Source organism: Notolepis coatsorum (assembly GCF_963971535.1).
Source record: "Notolepis coatsorum genome assembly, chromosome: 9".
Lineage (NCBI taxonomy): Eukaryota > Metazoa > Chordata > Actinopteri > Aulopiformes > Paralepididae > Notolepis > Notolepis coatsorum.
In genome coordinates this window covers 11,094,135-11,111,634 of record NC_140173.1, presented here as the reverse complement: position 1 = coordinate 11,111,634, position 17,500 = coordinate 11,094,135, and the positions used below count along the sequence as shown (strand labels likewise).

General features: G+C 47.7%; 1 protein-coding gene across 1 annotated transcript in view; it reads right to left on the bottom strand.

Moving 5' to 3' along the window:
- Positions 1 to 17,500, bottom strand: part of oit3 (oncoprotein induced transcript 3) — a gene marked incomplete at its 3' end in the record, with an annotated part of 39,876 nt that overhangs the window by 2,644 nt on the left and 19,732 nt on the right. The window contains exons 5-6 of the mRNA XM_084321314.1: positions 8,387 to 8,547; positions 6,766 to 7,181 (exon numbers count right to left, since the gene is read on the bottom strand). Of these exons, the coding sequence (XP_084177440.1) occupies positions 6,766 to 7,181; positions 8,387 to 8,547 (577 nt within the window). The remainder of the gene's footprint in view (positions 1 to 6,765; positions 7,182 to 8,386; positions 8,548 to 17,500) is intronic.

Genomic DNA, 17,500 nt, shown 5'->3' with positions numbered 1-17,500 from the left:
AAAATATCTGGATCGGGTATAAAAAAAAAGAAAGAAGAATATCGGAATACGTTTTTATTTTATTATTATTTATTTTTATAATATAATAAGAAATCAAATAAGAAATAACAATTCAGTACATTTATATCTATGTGTTAATTTGTTGCATTTAGTTTCACTAAGTTAGGAAAGTAATGTTTTAAGTCGAGCCTGATGTTGCCTTGTTGCACAAAAGAATGATCCCAGTCTCTTCCACACAGTGAGGCATACAGTTTATTAATTGAACAATGGGTATTTACATAAATCAAATCAAATCAAATTTATTTATAAGGCCCAACAACACACGTTAATGTCCCCATGGGCCGTACAGATCTTCTTTAAACAAGTCAAGAAGAAAACATAACAATAAGTCAAGAACAGAACAAGAACACCATAAGGTGCAAACATTTTTAGATGGATGCAAATAAATGAAAGAATGCAAGCACTCCCAGACATACCCCACGCGAAGGTAAGGAAAAACTCACTAAAACCTAACAATAGGGGGAAAAAAAGCTCCACAGGCAATGTGGAGGAGAGAAACCTTAGAAGGGCCATTCAAGGGGGGATCTCCCTTCTTAGATGTTGGTGATAGTAGTGTTGCAGACGGACAGTTGGTAAGCATGCACTCATGTGTGTAGTGGAACACAGATGAGTGCATGCAATAGCAACTGTACATTTTGAAAAATTAAAGATAGAGCTAATAGCGACATTACATTTACATTTAGTCCTTTAGCTCAGGGGTTCCCAAAGTGGGTAGCCGCCGTGGGGGGGGGGTCGCCAGATGATTTAAAAAATAAATTACAACAAATAAATAAAGATTTCAATTATTTTATTTTTTGCGCAGTCATGCCATCACAAACACTGGCATTTAAATGGTACAAATAAAACAATTCCTGCACCAGAATGCAAGAAGATTTCCTGGTGGGGGACCCCCAGACCCCCCGCTTAAAAAGTGGCCTGACTGGGGCTATATTTCGCACTATATTTCCTGGCCTAAATGATTTCCCCAGTCCGGCCCTGGTTAAAAGCCTCCAATGCTTATTAGTGTGTGTGTGCATTTGAACGTTTGCATGTTTCATCCATACATTTCCATTTATAATTTTTTTTTTTTTTTTTTTTTTACATTTAAAAAAAAATTATATATTTTTTTTATCTCCTATAATAGTGGGGGTCGCGGCTCTCTGACACTGTTATTTCGGGGGTCGCGGCCTGAAAACTTTGGGAACCCCTGATTTAGCTGACTCTTTTATCCAAAGCAATAATTTCTCTCCCTATCATCATTTTCATCCTCGCTTTCTTTAGCATCTCCATGACCGTCTTCATCATCATTTCTTTCCATAGAATCATCTGCATTTTCTCTTTCCTCCACTTCTTCATCATTTCTCTCCATAGAATCATCTGCATTTTCTCTTTCCTCCACTTCTTCATCATTTCTCTCCATAGAATCATCTGCATTCTCTTTCCTCCACTTCTTCATCATTTCTCTCCATAGAATCATCTGCATTCTCTTTCCTCCACTTCTTCACCATCTCTCTTCCTGATATCATTATTTCCCTCTTGAATATCTCCATCTTCATTGTCTGTACTGTCTTTATCTAAGGTGGAGCAAATAATATTTGTTTTATAATAGTAATATAATTGTACTGTATATAATATTCGTACTGTAGCCTACAATGTTATAATTGTATTATAAAATAATATGTCATATAGCACTACCACCACTAGCCCTCTTGCCTTGATTGGAATAAAAAGGGTCTATGGTTGGTCAATTTAAATGTTTAAGACACAATTGTCTGTCCAAAATAAGCATTATTGACCATGTTAGCACCAGATTCTCAGTTATAATACAAACTATGGCTCTGTGAGACAAGCTTGTATGTATCTAGTAGTGCAGACTTACAAATACATACCTGTATCCTTATCTCCTCCCTTACTATTTTTGCTTTGGACCCAATTCTTCAAAGAGAAGCTGCCTCTCGCAGCATTTTTCAGCTGCTTTTTAATATTCTTCCGATTTCTTTCTCTCCTTGGCATTCTGTAATCATATACAGGCCAATGCTAAACCCACTTATCAGGTGGGGGCCCACATGTGGGCCCTCTTGAGGACGATTTGCCCACCTGCACTTTGGCGACCTCTAATGGCTTGGTTGTGCATATTTAAAGCCGAATTAAAGCCCCATTAGTTGCCTGTCGATAGCCCTTTCAGGTGACAAAATCCATTCAGCGGTTCTCGAGTTACATGCCGATATGTGAGGCTTGCGCGAAGTACACGGTATTGCGCAAATACTACTCCCGACTCTTGGGGCTCTAGTTCCGTCAATCATTTGGCGATCTCGAAAATGATTGGACAGGGTTGTAGCCAATGAGTGTGGCTTTCCCCCTGGGGATGTACGAATCAGGGATCTAGGTGAAAAGTCACAAGCGAAAACAGGAAGAGAAAAACCGCAGAATTAGTTGACGTCTATGAGAAAACTGAGCTTTTCTTTTGTACACAGTTGACCAAAATCACTCATAATCACTCATTTCTGAACGGATCTTTATGATCTACATAAGACTTCAGGCTATGGATCTCGGGTGTTTTTTAAGCCTCCAGCCATTCTGGGGAAATACTACTTCTGGACGTGAGTAACAAGTTTATCTACAACTCAAGTTCAGACCTATGTTACTCTATTTCATTAGCAGTAAAGGTGAGTTTTCCTTATTGTATCAGAAACCCCAAAATGTCATCTTTCAAAAGAGACCAGGCTCATGCATGTGGTATAAGTATAAAGTATAGTATTTTGGTTTGCAAAAAAAGTATGCAGTCCTCAAAAACGAAAACGAAAATGACCAATTTTGGGGTTTACTACCACTTTTAAATTAGCTTTAAAAAGCAATTCACACTGAACTTTAAAGTGCTAGTATATTTTGTGCAAATAATCCTAAAATAATTTGTACACTTTATTTCTAAATTGAGAACACAGGTTAGCATCAGCTAAGCAAGGTACCTGTTTAGTTAGCTAGCTACAGTAGTAATACAGCTAGCCTAGGCTAAAACATACTGCCATCAATAAAAGCACTTGCAGTGTACAAAGATTGAGTTTGTTTTGACCAATTATGCATTACTAAATACTAATAGTACTACTTCAAAGAAAGCTTGCTGTATTACCTACCTCACCTAAATGCAGCACTGAACGGCACAGGAAGTCCTTCATTCCAACAGCCATCAGGATATGCAATGCATCACTGTGCCTCACTGCATCAGTGAGCACAGAGTGACAGTTACCATCTTCCTGGACTTAGTTCGAAACAGCACTGTGCAATATTACACCTACTGTAGACCTCAGTATATTCTTACTGTATTTATGTACTGTATATTTTATTCCATTTTATTCTATTTTACTCTACTCTGATCCTAGGCAACTTGATTTGATTTGTTTTATTATTCTAATTCGTGACCTGTTCTGTCTAAATGTTTAAATGTTGAGCGATTTGCAGTGTCAAATTTCCCACGGGATAATAAAAGTATTTCTATTCTATTCTATTCTCACACACAGCAGTAGGATGCAGGGTTACAGCTCAGACTGCATTAAGCCCTCTGGCATCTGAACATTCAAGAGGGGATGTGTCTAAAACTGAACATTTAAATGGATGGAATATTGTAGTGACAGGGCTGCTCAGAGTTGTACAGTAGCTAACACTTTTGCGTGACATTATTTAACCGTCTGGGTCAAGTTTAGACCATTGGAAGGGCACCAATGGGCACGTCCTCTCATTTTCGCCACTCAAAATGCCATTTTAGCAAGATGTTTTCAGCTGTGGGGGCACATGGTCAAGTTTAACCATTGGAAGGGCACCAATGGGCACGTCCTCTCGCTTTTGCTACTCAAAAGGGCACTTTAGCGCGATGTTTTCAACTGTGGGGGCACATGGTCACGTTTAGACCATTGGAAGGGCACCAATGGGCACGTCCTCTAGTTTTTCCACTCAAAAGGGCACTTTAGCGCGATGTTTTTCAACTGTGGGGGCCCATGGTCAAGTTTAGACCATTGGAAGGGCACCAATGGGCACGTCCTCTAGTTTTCGCTACTCAAAAGGGCACTTTAGCGCAATGTTTTCAACTGTGGGTGGGGGCACATGGTCACGTTTAACCATTAGAGGGGCACCAATAGGGCACATCCTCTAATTATTTCCACTCAAAGGGGCACTTTTGCATGACATTATTTAACGGTGGGGCACAAAAGCACTCAAAAGGGCACTTTTGCGTGATGTTTTTCAACTGTGGGGGGCCAAGTTTAGACCATTGGAAGAGCACCAATAGGGCACACCCTCTCATTTTTCGCCACTCAAAAGGGCACTTTAGCGTGCGTTTTTCAACCGTGGGGGCATCCAGGGGGGGGGGGGGGGGGGGGCGATCTGAGTCCGCCAGTGTCGGATCGGTACTCTGTATCGGCCGATACCCAAAGCCAGGTATCGGTATCGGGACTGAAAAAGTTGGATCGGTGCATCCCTAATTATTTGATTAATTTGAATGTTTTCATGTTTTAAACCTTTTATTTAATTTAAATGTTTTATTCTCCCTCTGCTGTGAAGCACCTTGAGATCTCACTTGAGTTTTAAAGTGTGCTATATAAATGAAATCTATTATTATTTATTATTATTATTGTACCCAGAGGCAAGGCATTTAACTCAAATAGTGTTCCGGCTATGTTTTTAACGCATTGTGTGTTACAAGTGGGGTATTGAAATGAGAAATGTGACATTATTGTGTAGCATTTAGACGGCGATGATTAAATTAGTATATTTGTGTCGTGTGCCGTGCAGATTGTCACTCTCAAGTGGGGTCATATGGTAACGCTCTGCAGACCTGTCTGTCTCCTCGTCTCCACTGGGGGGCAGAGCGGCTGCAGACCTGTCTGTGTCTCCTCGTCTCCACTGGGGGGCAGACCTGTCTGTCTCCTCGTCTCCACTGGGGGGCAGACCGGCTGCAGACCTGTCTGTCTCCTCGTCTCCACTGGGGGGCAGACCGGCTGCAGACCTGTCTGTCTCCTCGTCTCCACTGGGGGGCAGAGCGGCTGCAGACCTGTCTGTGTCTCCTCGTCTCCACTGGGGGGCAGACCGGCTGCAGACCTGTCTGTGTCTCCTCGTCTCCACTGGGGGGCAGAGCGGCTGCAGACCTGTCTGTGTCCTCGTCTCCACTGGGGGGCAGAGCGGCTGCAGACCTGTCTGTGTCCTCGTCTCCACTGGGGGGCAGAGCGGCTGCAGACCTGTCTGTCTCCTCGTCTCCACTGGGGGGCAGACCGGCTGCAGACCTGTCTGTCTCCTCGTCTCCACTGGGGGGCAGACCGGCTGCAGACCTGTCTGTCTCCTCGTCTCCACTGGGGGGCAGAGCGGCTGCAGACCTGTCTGTGTCCTCGTCTCCACTGGGGGGCAGAGCGGCTGCAGACCTGTCTGTGTCCTCGTCTCCACTGGGGGGCAGAGCGGCTGCAGACCTGTCTGTGTCCTCGTCTCCACTGGGGGGCAGAGCGGCTGCAGACCTGTCTGTGTCCTCGTCTCCACTGGGGGGCAGAGCTGTCTGTGTCCTCGTCTCCACTGGGGGGCAGAGCGGCTGCAGACCTGTCTGTGTCTCCTCGTCTCCACTGGGGGGCAGAGCGGCTGCAGACCTGTCTGTGTCTCCACTGGGGGGCAGAGCGGCTGCAGACCTGTCTGTCTCCTCGTCTCCACTGGGGGGCAGACCGGCTGCAGACCTGTCTGTCTCCTCGTCTCCACTGGGGGGCAGAGCGGCTGCAGACCTGTCTGTGTCCTCGTCTCCACTGGGGGGCAGAGCGGCTGCAGACCTGTCTGTGTCTCCACTGGGGGGCAGAGCGGCTGCAGACCTGTCTGTGTCCTCGTCTCCACTGGGGGGCAGAGCGGCTGCAGACCTGTCTGTGTCTCCACTGGGGGGCAGAGCGGCTGCAGACCTGTCTGTGTCCTCGTCTCCACTGGGGGGCAGACCGGCTGCAGACCTGTCTGTGCCCACGTCTCCACCGGGCAGACCGGCTGCAGAGCTCCTCCTGATCACCAGCCCGTGAGGAGACTCACAGTGGCTCAGGATGTAGAGCGGTCGTCTGGTAATCGGAAGGTTATACCGGTTCGATTCCCGCTCCTCCCGGGCAGTGTGTCGAAGTAACCCCCCTAACTGCCCCCGAAGAGCAGGTTGGCACCTCGCACGGTCGCCTCCACTGTCGGTGTGTGAACGTGTGAGTGAACGGGTGAATGTGAGGCACAAAAAGTGTAAAGCGCTTTGGATCAAAGCGTTAGATATAAATGCACCATTTACCCTTTGCCATTGACCATTGACCATTGACCATTGACCATTGACCATTGACCATTGACCATTTACCATTTACCATTTACCCTTTGCCATTTACCATTGACCATTTACCATTTACCATTGACCATTGACCATTTACCATTTACCATTGACCATTGACCATTGACCATTGACCATTTACCATTTACCATTTACCATTTACCATTGACCATTGACCATTGACCATTGACCATTGACCATTGACCATTGACCATTTACCATTTACCCTTTACCCTTTGCCATTTACCATTGACCATTTACCATTTACCATTGACCATTGACCATTGACCATTGACCATTGACCATTGACCATTGACCATTTACCATTTACCATTGACCATTGACCATTTACCATTGACCATTGACCATTTACCATTTACCATTTACCCTTCATCATCTATAATGTCCTCACTCACCCGTCCTTGATGAGGAAGTACTTGAGGGCCTGGTCGGCCCTGGGACCCGGCGTGGCGAAGCAGCTCTCCACCAGGGCGGCCAGGCCCTCCACTCTGTCCCGGGGCTCCACGCCGAAGAACAGCGAGTCGTGCAGGCGCAGCTGAGGCGGGGCGCGGTACGGCTCGGAGAACTCGGCGCTCTTGAAGAGCTCCAGGGAGAAGGGGAAGACGCCTTGGCTGTGGCCCGCCAGCTCCAGGGTGTCCGCGCTGCGCAGGCTGGCCTGGTAGCCGTCCGACACCTGGTACTCCCGGGGGAACTGGCAGGTGACGGGCAGCAGCAGCTTGCTGGTCCGGATGATCATGTCTCCGCTGCTGCCGGCGCTGGTCCTGGGGAGGCCCGTCACCAGGTTGCTGCCCACGATGCTGTCCCCCGTCACCTGGAGGGCCAAGTCAGGGATCAAGACATTAAACAAATGGTAGCCCCCCCCACCACCACCACCACCACCACCACCACCACCACCAACAATAAGACATATAATTTAAATGAATTTACCTATCTCTCCAAATTACAATCTTCAAAAACCTATTGATTGATTGATTGAATTGATTTGATAATTCATTTTCTTTTTTTTATCCACTTTTTCTCCTCTTTTTCTATTTTTTCTCCCCATCCCAATTCCACTGTGCCAATTCTCCCCTCCCCTGTCTTGAACGTTGCTCGCATCACTGGCCGGTCGTAGGGAGGATAGAAGCCTTGCATCACGTGTCCCCTCCGGTACACGAGGAGGCAGCCTGTCACATCTTTTCACCTGCCAGCGCGGACTCTCATTGACGAGGTGTAACGTGTGGGAGGCTCACGCTGCCCCCGCCATTTCCTGTCTCTGCTGTGCAGGCGTCCCCCAACCGACCTGTAGGAGTCGCTGTCCACAACGTCCAGATTACCGCCCATCGACTTCCTCCCGCTAACTCTGCCAATTGAGTTAGTATGACGGCCGGAGGCAACGCCGACAGCCGGAGTCGAACCCGGTGTCTCTTGCGTTGGTGATGAGCGCAATGTCCGCTGCGCCACCCAGCCGCCTTTGATTGATTTGATCATTCATAAAAGATACATATAAAACTGCCCAGCAGGAATACATACATTAAAAAAATCATCGAGGTTAAAAACACAATAAAGCCAAAAAGGCACCTTTCTAAAAGCTCTGTGGATATATATATATATATATATATATATAATTTTATTTCTTTGTATGATTACTCTACATAAAAATTGTATCTAGTACCTTTAAGTCAGGAGTGGACACACACACACACACGCACACACACACACACACACACACACACACACACACACACACACACACACACACACACACACACACACACACACACACACACACACACACACACACACACACACACACACAGACTGTACCTTATCTGCTCTGAGTGGCTCCACAGCCAGGAGGACGAGCAGTGAATGACACATTGTTAGCAGATATAATGGTCTCTCTTGCGCGTGGGCAGAAAAAGGTTTTTACCACCTGTCCTCTGTGATGATTATGTAATTTCCCCTCACATCGATTTTCACACTGAAACACATTTCCAATTCTCTCCGTTTTTGCAGCAGCGGGTTGTCTCTGACCTGCACCACGGTGCCGCAGGTGTTCAGGCTGAAGCTCAGGTTGATGTGCGTGCCGTTGGAGACGCCGCGGCAGGAGCTGTTGGACAGGAAGAGGTCCAGGCCTCCCACCAGGTCCTTAGGGACCGACACCTCGATGGAGCTGGAGCCGCAGTGGACGGGCACTGCAGGGGCAGGGAGGGCATCGGCTCACTTTCAGCTCAGTAAATGGTCAACGGCTGCATTTATATAACAGCTTTTACCCAAAGCGCTTTACAATTGCTGTTGCTCACATTTTTACCCGTTCACTCCACACATTCACACACCGACGGGCGGCGGAGGAGACCATGCAAGGTGCCAACCTGCACATCGGGAGCAATTAGGGGTTAAGTGTCTTGCTCAAGGACACATCGGCACACTGCCCGGGAGGAGCGGGAATCGAACCGGGAACCTTTCTGACTACCAGACGACTGCTCTACCTCCTGAGCCGCTGTCGCCCTTGTTCAGTAGATTCAGAGTGGAGACAAATCTACTCTCAGAGGCCGATGGATGTTCTTTATTCATATAATCAGATCAATGCGTTTCGGCAACATGACTTCATCAGGGTCGCATGAATGACTGGAGCTGAACCCTTTCACTATCACACTACAGAAGGTTAACCTTTCACTACCACACTACAGAAGGTTAACCTTTCACTACCACACTACAGAAGGTTAACCTTTCACTACCACACTACAGAAGGTTAACCTTTCACTAGCACACTACAGAAGGTTAACCTTTCACTATCACACTACAGAAGGTTCTGTTTCGTATTCGCTCTCGCTCGGCATCGCTCTCTGCACTATCTCGCATATGTGCACGCGCACTGAATAAAGACCACAAATGTACCTTTAATCTGACCACACCCCTATCAGCTTACCCATATAAGCAGGGGTGGGGCCACCCACTCGCCTCCTTCTCGCTTTCACCACAAGGAAGAAGTGCCTCGGTAGATCCCCACACTTGACACCATGATGGAAGAAAGGATTAGGAGCAGCTTTGGGAAACAAGGATACGTTGACATCATATCTTTATTTTCTCTCTCACTATTTTCGAGAAAATACGGCGATATTGTCTTCGTACTGGAGTGTCTGGAAGATGATGATCATTCTAAAAACCCTCCACCGGTTTTCGTATTGGGAGCACGCCGCTGCATGCTTCTCAACTGCAGTTCCTTGCTGTGTTTGTTGGGGTGAAACCTGTCAGGCTACAGCTGAACTGTCGGACGCGCCGCTGTTGTGAGAAGCGGTGGGTTTCAGGTTGGGTGAGTACTGTTGCTGGCGGGCTTCACTTGTCTGTTAGTGCTATGGGGGCTACTTGACAATGTTTATGGAAACCGGCCCCAGGCTAGGGTCCTTTGTTCAGCCACCTAGGCGACAGAAGGCCTTGGTCTGAAGACCATTGTAGTTTTAACTAGTGGGCCGCGACCATTAACACTGGTGATCCCTGTGTGTTCTGGACGAGTGGATATCTCTCTGTCCCGTGTTTAAGCCCCTTCTTTCATATCCAAATGAGAGTATTCCTTCACGATGAGATATGTGCATGGATGTGCGATAGCGGCAGATCCATGTTCAAGTCAGCTACACAGGCCAGTTTGGTATTGTGCTGATTCCGTCGGGTGTTGGTAAAATCACCGTTGTAAAGCAGTGTTGACATCTTGTTTCTCTTTTCTCTTAAAAAGTGAGGAGAGGTTCAGAACGGCGGCCTGTCTGGGTGAGTGTTATGTCATTGTTTACATGTTCAGGTGATAGCTGCTTAGCTTACGGTTAGCCAGTCAGCTGTTAGCTGCTGCGTTAGCCTGCTGGGATCGCTGCATGGCCTACTTAGGTTGGGCCTACTGTTAGCCAGTCAGCTGTTAGCTGCGGCGCTAGCATGTCGTGATCACTAGGTAACGTTAGCTTGCTGCTATAGGCCAAGGCCTGGCGCGGGGTAGCTTTAGCTCCTCGCGCGCCGCCGCGAGCTCGCTTCTGGTCGCGTGCGCCGTTAGCTCGGCGTCTCGCGAGCAGGGGCAGTAGCGCCCGAACGGTTGGAGCGGCCGTTAGCTTAATGCTACTCTGTTGAACGTGCTTTGATTATAACATGTTTTACACTCTTGACTACGACGTCATCCTTGACAGGGGATGTTCGTCGACCCTGCCCTGAGCCTGGACGGGGATTGCGTCAACAAAGAGGACTGTAGCGACTGGTTGGAGCGACGACGCTGCCCAGTTCGAGCAACACAGGATCGGCTGTGTTGTCTACGGGGTCTTTCTTGAGTCTGCACTTCGCTGATCTACGTTCCGGGTAGGACAAGGTTTGACCAGACCTTATAACACGTCTTCTGGTTTTACTTTTCTGAATGTTTTGTGAATAACGATGTTTTCCCAAAACGTGTGTTGCTGCAATGCATTTAGGATACGACGCGAGTTATGTGTGAACTGTTTTTGTCACTGGCAGTTAGCTTCTCCGTGCAAATCGGGTTGTTGTTACAGATGTGAAAATGATCTGGTTGTTGTGTGAGAAACATCATGGTGTTTATATGTACCGTGTACTCACAACTAAGGTAACTAACCTATGAAGCTATGCTTAGTGACAAGTGAGTAAAAGAATGTTCTTTTCTCAGCCTGTGATGACAATGAACAGTGTGTTCGCATATTAACAGGTTTTCCTGTTTTAACTGGCCGTATTAAGGGTAAAATAGGAGGATTGTGTTTCCCCCCGGTTCCCTGGGGACTTTTTCATCCTCCTATCAGACATGTTGTGCACTAAATTGTGTCTTTTGTGTGGTAGGGATGCGATGTAACCCTTAGCTTGATTGCTGAGGTTGTGCTAAAACTGCTGGAAAAACTTTATTTTCCTAAAAGAAAAGATTGTTGGTCGCTGTCGTGTGTGCTTAGCAAGGCCTGTGGCCGATACTAATCGAGAATTATGTATTCTCTCATTATGAAAAACGGCGTTCCTCGTTTTTGCCATTTTTTGTAGGTGATGATGGGTTGTGTGTGTCATGTGACCTACAACTGGGTTGGACTGGCCACAGAAGCACATGTGTATGTTGGACCGGGGCTCTTAGAGAGCCCTCTCTATTCTGTGTTTTTTCCTTAGTAAAAATCAGATAGCAGGTTGGCTCATGCGCTGTGTGGAGCTGTCAAACGTTTCATAGAGCTGACTATGACTGTGTCATATTCTCTTTTTGTCATTACATCGTATCATGGGTGTGGGGTCGTAAAGGGGTGAACTGGTAACCTTTCCTCTCCCCCTTGTTTCTGTCGGTCAGGGGTACACCCCCTGTCCTTCAAGGTTCCTGTCACGTTGCGGTTCGGCACGTTACGGGTGGGGGGGGGGGGGGGAGTTTCCTGGTCCCACGGCCTGGTATATTGGGCGTGTGCACCGCAGAAATTCCCCCGCCATAGAGTACGTCACCGTGCGCGTCTCTGTTGGTAGGACTTCCGTGTGCTGTTCAGGTCCATGTGATGGATCTGTTTCGGGGGGGTGGTCAGGGCTCCTCCTCACCAAGCGCCTTTTCGGGCCTTCTGTGAGTTCGGACTCCTCCTTTCCATGTGAGGGAGCCTCCATCAGAGTACAGAGCCTTCCTCCTCAGATTGTCAAAGTGAGTGGACCCTCTAGAAGGTGTCCTATTCTATTGTATATGTATTCGATTCAATTCGATTATTGAGTGTGTATGGGTTCAGTGCCTCTTCCCCGGAGAGCCCTAAAACCAATTTTTTACATGGCTCAAGGTGCAATATATTCTTTTCAATCTGTACAGCTCGCGTGGGAAGTCTCTCTGGGGATCCCTGTCTCCTTCCTATGGGAGGGTGGTGGGATGTAAAAATGTGAAATTTTTTTACCCCCGGCTGTGTAGACTGGGATACATACTGTTGATGCTTCCTTCTTTTCTATTCAAAAAGTGTTGGAGTTAGGAAGTGTCACACCCCTCTTGTCGTTCCCCTGGGCGCCTTGGGGATTCAATGACAGGTCTAAATAGCCTGTTAATTGATGGGGGTGTGTCCCGACGCACGTATAGTGCTAGCTCGCTGTAAACAGGCGACTGACTGGCGCGCCTTGGTTGCTTGTGGTTAAAACGGCGTTTTTATAAAGCAACTGAGATGGGGGTTTTTCCTCTTCCGACAACCAAATCCCGCGACCTGGGTTGGTTTTCGACGGATTCTCGTTCATGTCTGGGGGATGATGACGGAATGGATCTGAACATATGTAGAGGGGTCTCACGCCCTTGGGGTGGGCCACCAGGCGCGGTTCGCCCGAACGTCTGGGTGGCGCCTTCTTTTCATGTTAAGATCGACACGCATATCTGCCCTTTCTCCTGGAGTAGGCATGTCGGCGTGGTTAGGGCACGGGACTGGTTCTGGTCACGCTGGTCCGGATCAGTTGAACCCGTTGTCCGCCGGGGATGCAGATCTGCTGTTCTGGTACCCTGAGGGACTTGGGCTTTTTTCAGGGGGAAAAATGCCAGGTCGGTCCGGGTGTCACAGGGTTAAGCGCTATGGAGACCCTGGTTGGGTACGTTTTTACTCAGCACTGTCGTAATGGCTTACGGCCATGCCATTCTGTACACGCTCGATCTCGTCGGATCTCGGCCGCTACACAGGTTGGTCCTGGTTAGTACTTGGTTGGGAGACCGCCTGGGAATACCAAGTACGGTGTGCTTAGGGGCTGGTTCTCCATTCTTTTTCGCTCCTCTCTCACGCATGGCGAAGAGGGGCCTGTGGGGGTGGTTTGACCTCCTCTGGTGACCCTGTGCTTCCCGTACCGCCAGGCCCGGTCCGAAGTAATGTTTCGTCGACCCGTAGGCCTGGGTTAACCCTTTTTTGAAAACTGAAACACTTGTACTGCGGTATAGCCGGTGTATATCCGCAGGTGTGTTTTGGAGTTTTTTCTTGAGGGGTTATAGGAACAACCACCGCATTGGGTAACACCAAGGTGGTTGATTCCCTGGTGTGTTGGAGCAGTGTCAACTCCCGGGTTCACCGTTTGAGGGTGCCCCTGCACGTTCATGACGTCTGCCAATCGTGTCAGCCTTCTCTGCCTCGACCCCTCTGGGTGGGGGTTTTTAAATGGAGGCTTGGTCATGCAACACCGCCAGCTTACGCTCCTTCCGCCGGGGCGGCTGTGTTCAGCTGTCCCCTCTGGCGCCTGTCTCGTCCGCAGTCTCCAGGCTAGGGTTAATAGCCTGTTGCCTGGTTTTTCCCCGGTGCGCTGCCTGCTTCCGTTGGTTAACCTTTTTTGTGTGTTTACGGCCATGCTGACTGCCTGTTGCAGGGTCAGTGTGCCAGGCGGTGTACTATTGGGGGGACGGGGCCCGCTCGGCTGAGGGGCCTTTGTCCGAATACGCTGGCGATGTGGGGGGCGGGGCACTACGTGCCCACCTGGTGGGGTCTTGATGCTGGCATCATGGACTTCTCCGGGCCCCCATTCCAGGGAGTCCAGTCCTTTTGGTGGGTCTGGGTCTTCCTTCGCGCTCCGCTGCTACGGCCTTGCCACGGGGTTGGGTTTGCCCTTGACCCCGTGATTCTGGGGGCAGTAACGAGGTTGTTCCTCCGTTCGTTCCCGGGTGGCATGCGGGTTGTGCGTGTGTGTAGTCGTGGGGTCAAGCCACGGTCTGCTCACCCTGTGCGTTGAGTTGCTTGAGTGCCTCTTCGCACGGTCGGGTCCGTCGCCCTCCCGTGAAGCCCCTAATAGGGGGGGGTGCCCTCCATTAGGGTGGGTCGGGGGGGCTCGGCCCTCCCTGTTCTGATGGTTGTGGGGGGCTGTCAGCGGGGTGTATTTGTCGGCCGTTGGCTCTCGCTCGGCCTCCCTTGTGCAGAGAGCGATGCCGAGCGAGAGCGAATACGAAACAGAACGTTAGGTTATGACTATAACCAAGTTCTGTTAGTATAGCGACGCTCGGCATCCGACGCCGCTGCAGCCTTTGACCTCGCCTTGTGGCGAAAGCTTGGGAAGGAGGCGAGTGGGTGGCCCCACCCCTGCTTATATGGGTAAACTGATAGGGGTGTGGTCAGACGAATATTGGGATTAAAGGTACATTTGTGGTCTTTATTCAGTGCGCGTGCACATATGCGAGATAGTGCAGAGAGCGATGCCGAGTGTCGCTATACTAACAGAACTTGGTTATAGTCATAACCTAACGTTAACCTTTCACTACCACACTACAGAAGGTTAACCTTTCACTACCACACTACAGAAGGTTAACCCTTTCACTACCACACTACAGAAGATTAACCTTTCACTACCACACTACAGAAGTTAACCTTTCACTACCACACTACAGAAGGTTAACCTTTCACTACCACACTACAGAAGGTTAACCTTTCACTACCACACTACAGAAGATTAACCCTTTCACTACCACACTACAGAAGGTTAACCTTTCACTACCACACTACAGAAGGTTAACCTTTCACTACCACACTACAGAAGGTTAACCTTTCACTACCACACTACAGAAGGTTAACCTTTCACTACCACACTACAGAAGGTTAACCCTTTCACTACCACACTACAGAAGATTAACCTTTCACTACCACACTACAGACGGTTAACCCTTTCACTACCACACTACAGAAGGTTAACCTTTCACTACCACACTACAGAAGGTTAACCTTTCACTACCACACTACAGAAGGTTAACCTTTCACTACCACACTACAGAAGGTTAACCTTTCACTACCACAATACAGAAGATTAACCCTTTCACTACCACACTACAGAAGGTTAACCTTTCACTACCACACTACAGAAGGTTAACCCTTTCACTACCACACTACAGAAGATTAACCCTTTCACTACCACACTACAGAAGGTTAACCTTTCACTATCACACTACAGAAGGTTAACCTTTCACTACCACACTACAGAAGGTTAACCTTTCACTACCACACTACAGAAGGTTAACCCTTTCACTACCACACTACAGAAGGTTAACCTTTCACTACCACACTACAGAAGGGTTAACCTTTCACTACCACACTACAGAAGGTTAACCTTTCACTACCACACTACAGAAGGTTAACCTTTCACTACCACACTACAGAAGGTTAACCTTTCACTACCACACTACAGAAGGTTAACCTTTCACTACCACACTACAGAAGGTTAACCTTTCACTACCACACTACAGAAGGTTAACCTTTCACTACCACACTACAGAAGGTTAACCTTTCACTACCACACTACAGACGGTTAACCCTTTCACTACCACACTACAGACGGTTAACCCTTTCACTACCACACTACAGAAGGTTAACACTTTCACTACCACACTACAGAAGGTTAACCTTTCACTACCACACTACAGAAGGTTAACCTTTCACTACCACACTACAGAAGGTTAACCTTTCACTATCACACTACAGAAGGTTAACCTTTCACTACCACACTACAGAAGGTTAACCTTTCACTACCACACTACAGACGGTTAACCCTTTCACTACCACACTACAGAAGGTTATCCTTTCACTATCACACTACAGAAGGTTAACCTTTCACTACCACACTACAGAAGGTTAACCTTTCACTACCACACTACAGAAGGTTAACCTTTCACTACCACACTACAGACGGTTAACCTTTTCACTACCACACTACAGAAGGTTATCCTTTCACTATCACACTACAGAAGGTTAACCTTTCACTACCACACTACAGAAGGTTAACCCTTTCACTACCACACTACAGAAGGTTAACCTTTCACTACCACACTACAGAAGGTTAACCTTTCACTACCACAATACAGAAGATTAACCCTTTCACTACCACACTACAGAAGGTTAACCTTTCACTACCACACTACAGACAGTTAACCTTTCACTACCACACTACAGAAGGTTAACCTTTCACTACCACACTACAGACAGTTAACCTTTCACTACCACACTACAGAAGGTTAACCTTTCACTACCACACTACAGAAGGTTAACCTTTCACTACCACACTACAGACAGTTAACCTTTCACTACCACACTACAGACAGTTAACCTTTCACTACCACACTACAGAAGGTTAACCTTTCACTACCACACTACAGAAGGTTAACCTTTCACTACCACAATACAGAAGATTAACCCTTTCACTACCACACTACAGAAGGTTAACCTTTCACTACCACACTACAGAAGGTTAACCTTTCACTACCACACTACAGAAGGTTAACCTTTCACTACCACACTACAGAAGGTTAACCTTTCACTACCACACTACAGAAGGTTAACCTTTCACTACCACACTACAGAAGATTAACCCTTTCACTACCACACTACAGAAGGTTAACCTTTCACTACCACACTACAGAAGGTTAACCTTTCACTACCACACTACAGACGGTTAACCCTTTCACTACCACACTACAGAAGGTTAACCTTTCACTACCACACTACAGAAGGTTAACCTTTCACTACCACACTACAGAAGGTTAACCTTCTGTAGTGTGGTAGTGAAAGGTTAACCTTCTGTAATGTGGTAGTGAAAGGGTTAACCGTCTGTAGTGTGGTAGTGAAAGGTTAACCTTCTGTAGTGTGGCAGTGAAAGGGTTCACCTCCTGTATTGTCGTAGTGAAAGGGTGCTTTACAACGTGTGCCTCACGTTTACCCACTCACTCAGACATTCACTCAGAGCGGAGGCAGCCATGCAAGGTGCTCATCGGGATTCAGGGATTGTGTTTTGCTCAAGGACACGTCGACACGCTGCCGGGAGGAGCCGGAATAGAACCGGGAACCTTCTGATTACCAGACGAGCGCTCTGCCTAATGTAGGCATGTTGCAGAAACACCTTGGTTTTAATTACCGTATATAATTAAAGATCCATTGGACATAATTCAAACTCGTTAACTCTCAATGCCTGTGAGATATAAATAAATTGGCATTGTTTTCGGGTGAAGTGCCCCTTTAACTAATTCAACACAACAATCTATGATGAAGTGAAGTCGCCCAATGACATTTACACACTCCACCTCCCCGTCCAATTAGACCACACTTCTGCTTGATGGCACAACGCTTAATGGCACAAGGGATAATTACACTACATCCTTGGTAAATAGCGAATCAAGTGCACATTGTGTTTACAGCTTGGCGGATGCACACACACGCACGCACGCACACACACACACAC